The sequence below is a fragment of the Clarias gariepinus genome, chromosome 17 (genome assembly GCF_024256425.1).
Source record: "Clarias gariepinus isolate MV-2021 ecotype Netherlands chromosome 17, CGAR_prim_01v2, whole genome shotgun sequence".
NCBI lineage: Eukaryota > Metazoa > Chordata > Actinopteri > Siluriformes > Clariidae > Clarias > Clarias gariepinus.
Window position 1 is genome coordinate 23982966 of NC_071116.1, and position 11677 is coordinate 23994642.

Here is an 11677-nt window from a genome sequence, read left to right on the forward strand (position 1 = left end):
TAAAAATAGTTTAAATCATACTTCTTTGTTTTAATGGATGCATCATAAATGATCAGAATATATATATATATAAAAAAATGAATTTATTTGAAGATGCATTTTAAAGCAAGCAGGATCCATTTTTAACCCAGTGAAGCCTACTGTTGCAGAATTACAACATCACTTTTAACAATTCTAAAAAAAGGCCAGCAAATGTTTATTTCTCTCAAAACCAAATTTACATATTTAATGGGTCTTATTGTTTGTCCTCACTATGCTTATTGGATAGAAAGAGTGTTTATAGGTCTGGTCATCTTACCATGAACTTACTCTACCTACAAACTTTACTTTTTTGCATGACTGGATTTGTGAAGATTTAAGTAAGTAAAATTACATATATAGTTATTTTAGAAAACATTAATATTCATGATGGTATTCTGTACGGCCAAGAGCTGATTATGTCTATGTTGTAATTCTACATCGTTGGGTCAGAGTGGTAGCATTGCATTGTTCAGGGACAGGTGTGAACGTGAACCTGTTAGTGCTCTAGGGCGGATGCTTGTGTCTCTTTTAGTATGATAAGTAGAGAACATAACAGGCCACAGTACTGTTTGAATGTAGTGGAATTTTAATTAGCGTTTGCATTGAAATTGTAATACTTTGATGGATAATACTTAGATCTCCACCCTTGACACGTGGTCTACCACCCTGTCTATTCTTTGTTTATCTGCTACAATATAAGACCTATATGTGTTATTCACATATTTATTTCAATATATTCCAATCTCTGTTGACTTCATTACACTTCATAAACAACTTAACTGTGTCAGAGATGGAAAAGAAGGACAAACTCTGGAAACTCAGACCATGGCTAAACTGGATGTATGCAAAGACATGATTGCCACATTTCCCAGTAAAGACGAAGAGAGGACGCTGCAGACACTGCAATAATGGATGCACAAACACACTGTGTAGCAAGTGCAATGTTCGCCTGTGCTTCTCAGATGAAAAGAATTGTCTTAGGGACTATAACTGCAAGTAAACACACACTTCATTTAAACCACGCTGAATGTGAGAAAATCATTTTTTTCCAAATGTTTTTATGAATAAATGCTTATTCATAAAAAAATATGATTGTTGTGTAATTATTACTTATGTATATACTGCTATGGGGCTACGTAAGTGAACAACCCTGCAAATGAATGCCTAAATGTTCTGTATACCTGTTCAGACAAAATGAGAACAAATACACAGAAATTCTGTTCACAACTAGGCCCAACGTTGCAATATTACAACATTCCCCTAAAAACTTACTAAAATGGAAAAAATGTGAAAAATCTTTAATTCCTACATCAGAGGCCTCCTAAAACAATATCTGAAAAAAAAAATGTTTTTTTATATTTGGGTCTTACAGGGTTACGGTGATTTTTTTCAAGTGGACTCTTATTTGTAAAATAATTTTTGTCTCTAAATATACACACTTTTGAAAAAGAATAAACTTGTATAAATATATCAATATTTGAATACTAAATTAGTTGCTTTATTTTTTTTATTTTTTAGATATAAGCACTAAATGGTCTCATGCCATGATAGCTGAGTTAACTGCTTTTTTTATGATTTGCCATGCCTACTTTAATAAAAGAATGCAGGCTGCTTGTCAGTACCTCATATTATAATAACTGAAGCAGGGGGCAGAGCTTTTTTTAACAAAACCTCAAAGTTATGGTATACCCTGCCAAATAATGTTCGGGACTTAGACACAGTCTCAGCGTTTAATTCTGGGCTTAAACCCCTCTTTATTTAGCCAAGGCTTGTGTGAATAGATTTGCGTAGTAAAGGGGCAGATCTGGGGGACTCATGGACATAGAGTATTATGGTGAACTGGTATGTTTAGATGCTGTCTTCCCCACTCTCATTGATCACTCAGGTTTGTTAAGGTTGGAGTGACTAGTTGCTTTACTTCCCGGGAAGCTCTCATGTCTGCGTTTCCTTCTGGCTCTCACTTTTACTGAACTTCCAGCCTCCTAACACATAGCATGACAGCAAATTAATCCCTGCTACGAGTTGGTATCAAAAAGTTTCGAGATTAGCTTGTCACAGATTCGGTCGCTTTTGCCATATGTCCTCCCCCAGATGCCTTAAAAGCTGCTAGAGAATTGGCCCCTAGTGACGAATTCTCAATGATAATGTTGTGAATGGCAAAAAAAGATGAGCATGCAGGTGGTTGCGGACCTGCCTCACATTTTTCGGTCGAGGAGAGGACAGGCTTTTCCACTGTGAAGATACACCACCCAAGATTCGTCGGTAATGATCCTCAACATGAAGGACAAGGCATCCACGGCACACTGACTGAGTTCTTAACAGACTTCTTTTGACGATGTTTCTTCTGCTCCTGGGTCAGCAGTCTGGGGACGAACTTGGCAGGGACACGGTGCATGTTCAAATCACATAAAGGTCGGTGCTCCCTGTGACTGTGTGTGCAGCCTTGTGCTGCCATCGGTTGGCGTGTTATAAAACTGACTCAAAGGTCTCAAACCTTTTTAATACTACATCATATCTGATATCACCTCAATGAGAATGGTTTCCCTGTTGAGTTTGGTTTTTCTGAAGGTTTCTTGCTATAATCTCAGTTTTTCCTTGCCACTGTTGCCTGTGTCTTACTCTTCAGGGCAATTAAAGCAGCTTTGCAACAGCGACCATTGTTAATGAAATGGTATTGAAATTCATATAAATACACAAATAGCTCAGTTAATCAGTTAATCATTACACTATTTAGACCACACAAACACACACAACACTATTAAAATATTTTGCTTTTAAAACAATACTGTAAATGTAGTGTACTCAAGCAAGCTTTGGGGTTTTGTTTAAATGCAAAATCAATGCACAATACAGTATGTTGACATAACATTAACTTTATTATCATACACATTTTAAATAAAGGTGTGCAGAAATTCAAGAAAAGACAACCGGTTATTATGGTACAACAAAGATACAAATGGCAGCTGTGCTCACGAGTCTAATAAACACCGCAAATTTGTGCCTTAAGGGATTTACCACATCAGTATTGATATAAAGAGGCCACACATTTAATCAACTATTATTTTAAGAACACATCTTTCTGTTAACTAGACTAAAACCTGGCTTCAAGTTTGCACATATGGTCTGCATCTGCATCCACATAAGTCTTTAGTGTAACTGTCTTTAAGACCAGGGATAATGTGTGTGTTAGTGTTTTCTTGGAAATGGATTCATCGTCAACTGATCAGTGGAAATGGAATTAAAACATACGTTATATCTACATTATGTTCCATTAATTAGGTACATTATATTTAACATATGTCACTAAATATGTGGAGATAAACTATGTCCTATTAATAAGGCAGTATGAGGACAAGCATCTGTATAAGTGTCTGTTTATAGAGATGGATTAAAAAGAAAAAGACTGAAAGAGTGCACTGATTTTGCAAAGTAACAGGTGTCTTGACATCAATGTCTTGAAGTCAGCCCATCAAAACTACTTTCATTTATTCTCTGTACTGCTTCTCCTGCGCAGGGTCTCAAAGGAGACTCAAGGACACGGGATACACCCCGGATGTCTTTGCACTAAGGGCGGAAACCGGAGTACTTGGGGGAAACCCACCAAGCACAGGGAGAACATGCAGACTCCATGCTGTGCAACGACCCAAGGTGGGAATTAAACCCGGACCCTGGAGATGCGAGGCCACAGTGCTAACCGCTATGCCACCGTACCTCCATCACAAGTACTTGTGATATTCAAATATTATTTTATTATTCCAAACAACCCCAGAATACTTTTCAGCACAGCTATAGCATAGCTTTTATCTTATTTTCAGGAGAACATATTGAAATCGTTCAACAGAAAACAATGGTGACGTGTCTGGAGACTCCATGTGCTCTATATACTGGGTAGTTCATTATACACTGACGTAACTGCTTTTATTCAGTAAGGTCAACTAATACATTGTGTGATTAAACCTGTATACAAGTTGTGAAGTGATTCTTGATGAAGCCCGGACTCCTGTCACTCTGCACGTTCAGTATCTTAACACAAGCAGTCACTCTGAGTGAGTAATGTAGGATTGTAATCGTAATATCATATCGTAAATTCTGAAAGATCGTAAAACCATCATAAAATGAACATTATATTAAACATCAATTTCTATATAGTTTGGCATGGGCGATTCTCTTTACTGAAACGACGCCGTCTTACTGAACACTGCAGCCGTGTGGTGAATCAACACTGTACACTATATTTGCCCCATTTCCTCAACATACACACACACATATATACAAAAAATATAATTAAAGGATTAAAAAACAGCGACAGGAAAAAGAAACCATTTTAAAAGGAGCACTATAGAAAACGTTGCTTTTAAAATAATTTCCAGCAGTTAAGACGGTGCATACAAAAAAAATGTAAATGAAGTAAGCTCAGCTTTCTGAAGGAAAAGGCTCGTCGGGTTTCGCTCTCTGGGGAGGAACAGAGGAATGCTGACAGGATAAAACGAGTAGTACGGATGAGTATGTAGCGTCTGCGTTCAGAGCCCGAGCGATGACGAGTAGCGTGAAGAAGAGTCTGAGTCCAGGGCTTCACGTGGCCAGAATTTACTGCTGAAGGAAGACACAGAAATGTACATGAGCTTTATTAATGCAGGATTATATACCTACAGAGCAGCAGTCAAACGTTTGGCCGTGCACATTTTAATTAAATGCGTCTTTCATAATACTTTACTGTAATCATGTAGTTTCTGAGCAGAATCACAAACGGGAATTAAAACAAATTCTGACCCAAGCGTGCGTACTAATCCAGAATCTTTCTTTCAGTCCATATATTTGAATCTCTCTCTATTTGTGAGATCATCTGTCCTGCCTCCTAGGTGTAGGTTTAATCGACTATCAGTATCTCTATCCGTCTGTCTTTAGGACCTTCCGTTTAATTTCTTGACTTGGGTCTGTCTGTCCATGCAGTCGATTCCAGAAATGTTTATACAGTGACAGCTTTTGTATTTTTGCCTCTGTACTTCACTAAAAAAATTAATTTAAGCTGATTTATAACTGTTCAGTAATTGCAGCCAAAATTCCTCCGTCTTCAACTGGATAAACTGACAACAGATAGAACATTAAGATTATTTTTAATACTTGAATGAAAACATTTTGCAGTCATTGACTGCCTGAAATCTAAAATGTCACCAAACGCAGTGTTTCCTTTCCTGAGCTGCTTTGCCTGGTGTTTACTGCACTTGTTCCTTGTTTGTGTGCGTTTCGGCCATCAGATTTGTCTTCATCCTGCTTTTTCTATCAGCAGCCACATCTGTAAACACTCTATTGGCAGCCATACATGCACTCACACACTCCTGTATCAGAATCCAGCAGTCTTCGTTTTAAGTTTTATTTATTTATTTTCCATTTATATTTGTAAATCATCATTTGGTGTTGCTGATTTTATAGATATATTTTTAAATGCACAACAATTTTTATTTGTCTGTCCGTAAAGTTTCTGCTTCCTCTCTTTCAGTTCTGATTTTTCCCCCCATTCCAACGATGGCCTCCTTCACTTGCATTGCTACCGTATTAGATTGTATTTTGAGAGTTCTGATGAATAGCTATCAAATGCAGAATGAAAACTAAAATGAAACATAATCTCTTCAATCGGTCAGGAAATAATTAAGAAAAAGGCCATAAAATGCTTATCAGTTAGTTGCCAATTACTTTTGTGCTTGTGAAAATGGAAGGACAGAGAGGATTTTTTTAAAGAATTTAATGCAATGAATTTCAGCTGAAAGTCTTTATTCACATCTATATTGCTTTATTTAAAATTGTTTGTACACTCATGGACCTGAATAAATATTTTTATATTTCTGAGCATCTATTTAAACTACTGCATCCAGATTTGGTTTGGTTCCATCTTTCTGCATACTATGGCCCAGTCTGTCCATCCACCAGCAGTTCTACACATCTACCAGTCCTCTCTCTCAATCTGTAGGTCTTGTCAGCATCTACATGTTTATTCATTATCCATTCATCATCATTTTCTCTCTACCAAACACAGAGTACATCTAGAAAATATAGACCTCATCAGCTCTGCATTTACCTTTGGTGGGTTTTATCTTGAGCCGATGCTTCTGTCCTCAAATATGGTTATCTCCACCTAAGAAGCACTGGGTTAAAGAAAACGTTTTACAAAATCTGTTTAACAGTAGCATGAAAAAGGTTCATGAAGTAGTTATAAAACTCCATCATGTGAAGGATACGACTCGGAGTCCTCTCTCGATTGGATCGGTGAGAAGCAGACCCAGGGGAGCGTAGATCTTCTCATTCTGCTCCTGAATGTACTTGGCGATCTTTTTCAGCACCTAAGGAATACAATAAAATTAAGTGAGTGGTAATATTAATAAAGGCACAGCTTCCCCACAACAATAACAATATGGTCATATGATTAATGATCATATTAGTCATGTTATTCAGATGTTCTATAACTAACAACTCTATCATCGTCTTATATTTTAAACTGGTAGTTACGTAAATGAACAGAAGAACAGTTTCTAAATAAATAAATAAATTCAGCTTCATGTGTTGTAAAGTCATTTCGTATTTTTTTTTTAATTGGATTTTAAATGTTAGTCATTTATTATGATCTATAGTTTGTGTAGTTTAATAATAAAGCTTAAGTGTACTTTTTCGTAGTGCGTCTCCATGCAGAGGAAGATGGTGTAGGCAGTGAGGCAGGCGAGGCAGCCCTCTAAATACGACTTTCCTCCCAGCTTCTCCGCCTCAGCGTACAGATTGTTCAGCATATGGATCGTCTCCTCAAACTGCTGCTTATCAATCTGCAAGAATCGTAACATAAAAAGCTGTTATGTCGGGTATTTCATGATCATGGATTTGGGTCATATGCATGTGCAAAAGTAATAGTACTAATAATCTATAGTACGATTTTTTAAACACACACAAAACCATCCACTACTTCCAAACATGATTTGAAAATTTATTTGCATGCCACAGAAAGCAACATACATCACATGACAGACCAGTTTTGCATTAAAATAGAAAAGAGAGAGTGTGACAAAGTTATTAGTGTTTTGCATTCTAAGGACATTTCTTTTGTATGTTCCTAAGACCTTTGCACAGTCCTGTAAGTAAAACAGCTGTTTAGTTTTACTGAGTGTGCTGGAGAATGTGAGCTCTCTTGGTAACTTTGTCACACTCGCCCTTTTCTATATTCATGTTTTGTTCAGTAGCTGGAAGTGAAAAAGATGTCGGCTCACCCTGGTCTCGAGCTCGGTAGGGAATTTGGTTTGAAATCTGCAGATGGTTCCTGATGTGTAGTCGCGCTGAACGAACACTTTGGAGGCGACGGTGGCCTGCTGCCTCAGATCCTGCAAGCTGTGCGTCTGTGTGAAGAACATCAGCCACACATTAAAATACAACTTATGCACAACAAAGAACATGAAAGACTTAAAGATCAGGATCCTTAAACAGGCTATATATATATGAACATGTACTGTGTATGGTGTTATAAAAGTTTCCCAGCATTATAATAACATCAACGTGATAAAAGTTCAATAGTTTCAGCTGTTTCCAATTCAAGCTAGTCTTTTTTCACAATCTCTTAGATATCACGTATTAAAGGGATACAAATTACTCATTTTAGACATTCTGATAGTTCTCCAGTCTGCAGGGGAGAAAAAAAATTTCCCTGTTGTTTGTACGTTTTCCATTTTTGTATTGGCCAGGACTTAAACAAGCAAATCAGGTTTTGCCTTATTGGGACCTCTGCCGTTCTCTGGGCGCCATTTTTAAAATCTACAGTAAATAAGGTTGGGCTGCAACCCAGCCGTCTTTAGCTTTCGATAGAACACTGATGACCTGAGGGTTTCAGATTACTTCCTCCTGAAAATATAAGCATGAACTATGATAGAGAATGGCAAATAGAGATAGAGGGGGAAAAAAAATCAGCAATATATGATTTTATAACCAACTTATTATTTTTTAAATTATTATTATTATTTAATTTATTTGTTAGTGTTTGAGGTGGTAAAACAGTGACATTCCCTTTCTAACCACAGAAGTTGTATGCTCTACACTGTTGGCAGGCAGCACAGCATCCTGAGTGGCTATTTTTTTTTATTGTAGCGTTTGTAAATTAGAAAAAATTATCATCAAAATTTGGATACTTATAGAGTTAAAATACAGATCAAATCTCTGAGAAAATCGTGTCAGGTGGTCACTGGTGATTTGCATCCCTAACAGTGGGGGCTGTGCAATTTTTTAAATTTTTTTTGGGCGCAAACAAAATTTAAATTAAACTTTCAATAATCGCAAAGTCTACAATCAATAAACACCTTTGTGAAAGTAAATACAAATTTCAATAATAAAAAGTGCTGGAAAAGCACCGAGTGTAAGCTTGGCCGTGAACACTTGACTGCTGTTTAATTAGAAGATCAGGTTGTTCTGGTTCAAGCTCTTTAACTTTTTTCTTTCTTCGTCCGATTGGGTATTTCAGCAAAGAAATTACAGAATTTCCTCTGATATTTATCTGGCTTCCACGCCAATCACTATTCAATACATTAACTAACAATCTGCTGACCGTTAATAAGACTCGTTGAGAATGGTCCAATCACATGAGCCAAAATATTTTAAAACAATTTTGACTGGCTAAGAACCAAACTAGGAGGGTTCGGGATGCACAGTGCTACGTTTCAGAAATGGTTTGAAAAAAATCCAATTAGAGCTTAGCCTCAAATCACATGCTTTTCAAAAATTTGTGTGCCTACATAGACATTCGTTTGTCAGGCACCCTGCGTACATGAATAGTTATGAACAGATTAGATTTTTTTTTGGTAAATAAATTATATTATAAAAATACTGTGGAATATTGTGACTAAATGACTATTTTATTATTAAAATCAATAATTATTATGTTAAATAATTACATGTTAAAGTAGCATTCTTCTCTGCCTAACTTTAAGGGGACGGCGCCCCAGCGTCTCTTATTGACCGGCCGCCACTGGTACCCAACACCAACATCCTGGTCTCTAGTATTCTGTATAAAATGTCAACAGAAGTGTGTGAAGTGTTGGTTGGTTATTTCACTCCTATATCAGCCTTTAGCTGATTACATATACAGCTCTGAGATCTAATGAAAAACATTCTTATTTTATCTAGAACGCAAGTATTACTAACCACTTGGGGAAAAGCTGTGAGCCTTCGGCTGGAAGGTTGTGGGTTCAAATAATTTCAACCTTTAAATAAAGATTGTTAAATCCTCAACCCTTGAATTATTTTAGAGGAAGTTCAGTTAAGTGAATGAATGTAATTTAATACTAAGTTAACAGGTATTTTTGCAGGTCACCGGGAAGGTGAACATCCTTTTTTTGCACAGATTAAAAAACAAAAAGCATGATCCATGGATCATTACAAAGTGCTCATGATATCGGGTTGCTAATTTCGGTTGCCATTAATAAGTATGCTGTAAACAAATGATGCTTTTTAAGTTATAAAAAAGAAAGTGAAAACTTAAAATAGGTGGAAATGTGTCCAAAATAAATGATCATTGCCCTTTCAAATGTAGATAGTCCGCATTCCAAAAATATGTTTGGTTTGGTATTGTGGTTCATTAATCGTAAGAAAGCTTAGTAATGTGGAATTTTTGTTTTAATTTTAAATATTTGTGAACATTATAGGATTTTCCATTTAGATATGACTATGATATAAAGTCTAAGTGAATTAGAGTTTGTTTGGTGGGGTGATTTGAATACACTAGTAGTATTAAAATCACCCCACCAGCAGGGCAATTCCTGGCAAAGTATAATTTAATAATTTTATGAAATATTATGAAATTAGCAGTGTTATGTTATCTTCAGATAAGATTCAGATCTTACATTATGATAATCAGTCGAAAAGAAGCAACAAAAAAAAAGAAAATAAAGAGAAAGAAAGGTAAAGAGACACAAGTGATTGTATTTGATCCTTCTGCTACTGAGAGCAGGGGACAAAGAATAAAGTTCTTTCTCGCTCTCTTCCTGTTTGCTATCAATGCGCTCCTCTGTCCCATTTATTAGTTTAGAGCTAATAAACTAAATCACGTTTTGTTTTTTGCAGGCGAGTGTGGTTGATTAGAGCAGGTTATTTACTTGCAAATCATGAAAAGCAACATCCAGCGCTAAGCACTGAAATCCATACAAAAATTACAAAGAAAGCAAGAGAGAAGAAAATAAATGTCAACAATTAAGCGGTTAACAAACAGCATATCGTCACACGCCATTAGGATTAGATACGTCTCTCACAAAAAAAAAAAAAAAGCTAGGAAGGTGTTTCCTATGCAGATGATTATAACCAGCAAGTATAAATTATTAATAATAATCTAATATTAAATTAAAGGAAAAAAGTAGTAGTCCGTAGTGCATTCTGATCATCTGTTAAAGCTCTGAACACACCTGAGACAGGTGAGAAAGCCTGTAGGACCAGGATTGAATAACCCACAAGTGTTAGGAAGTGAAGAAAGAAGAATCAGAGTCTCCACTGTCTTTAAAGAGGGTTTAAATAGTTTTAAATTTAGGGTTAAGGGAATTGTGTGGGCTCTGCTTGAACGAATTGACTTTAGAGATCAGATTTAGTTTTTTGTTTGTCATTTTGTCATGACCTAATGAATCTATAATAGAAATGAAGATAAATGTTTAGCAGTTTGAGATATAAAACCTGAGGAAAAACAAACCAAAGTCTTCAACAAACTGATAGTTTCACTGAATATAAACAAACAAAAACAGACAAAATATAAATAAACAGCATAATACCACCAAATACCGAAGGCATGTCGAAATATAACACTATTATTTGCTGTTTTTATGTGATTTCGACTACGTTTGACACCGAGCTAACGTTAAAACCCTGCCTGCTAACGACACACCGTCCGTTTAATAACAACTTTATGATTCAATTTAGTGCCATCCCATTATTCATTCATTCTGACTTACAGTTAAAAGAATACTAATCATTATTTACTAACTAACACAGATTAAACTCAATGAGCTATTTAAATATCATTTAAGCCGAAATTACCTCCGCCATAATGCCTACTTGGCCTCCGTTTCCGCCCCAAACGCGGTGCTGCGGATAAAATGTTCCGGGTAGCAACAAGCTAACGTTACCAACACTTCCGCCCTGCGCAACACGCATCATCCACCTAGATAAACAATTTGTAGAGTTTATTTAAAATAATCTTTTAACACAAGACCTTTATAACACTTAAATAAAAAACACATCTGCGTCCTTATGATTTTTGTATTGAACAAAATTGTATATTTATATTAAATATCCACCCTTAGCATGGTGGTTTAGGGGTTAGCGCTGAAGTCTTGCACCTCCATGTTTTCGGTTCGATTCCCATTTCAGGTCTCCATGCACACAGACCTGCAGACTCTTCTCTTGTCTGTGTGCACATTCTCCCCGAGCTTGCTGGGTTTCCTCATGGTTCTCTGGTTTCCTACTACAGTTCAAAGGCATGCTAATTGGTGTTCCCAAAATTGCCCATTACTGTATGTGTCCTGCGATGGACTGGATGTCCTTAGTCTCCTGGGACAGGTTCCACCCCTGGCCTCCATGGTCCCTAGTTGGACTACAGAGGTTCCTAGATGGATGGATGGATGGATGGATGGATACAGCCTTGGAAAGGTGG

The 11677-nt window shown here is 36.6% G+C and overlaps 1 protein-coding gene across 4 annotated transcripts; it reads right to left on the reverse strand.

The window, feature by feature from the left end:
* Positions 1-2878: 2878 nt before the first annotated feature.
* golga7 (golgin A7) lies at positions 2879-11146 on the reverse strand. 4 transcript variants are annotated; one of them, XM_053476298.1, is made up of 6 exons: positions 11062-11146; positions 7269-7394; positions 6678-6830; positions 6255-6356; positions 6095-6151; positions 2879-4611 (listed from the first exon to the last, which is right to left on the reverse strand). In XM_053476298.1, the coding sequence occupies exons 1-5, from the start codon at positions 11068-11070 to the stop codon at positions 6107-6109; spliced, it is 435 nt and encodes a 144-aa protein (XP_053332273.1). In that variant the 5' UTR covers positions 11071-11146; the 3' UTR covers positions 2879-4611; positions 6095-6106. The 4 variants fall into 4 exon arrangements, with proteins under 4 accessions (XP_053332273.1, XP_053332272.1, XP_053332274.1 ...); XM_053476297.1 differs by having other exon boundaries at positions 2879-4614; XM_053476299.1 differs by lacking the exon at positions 2879-4611 and adding an exon at positions 5513-5606.
* Positions 11147-11677: the final 531 nt, after the last annotated feature.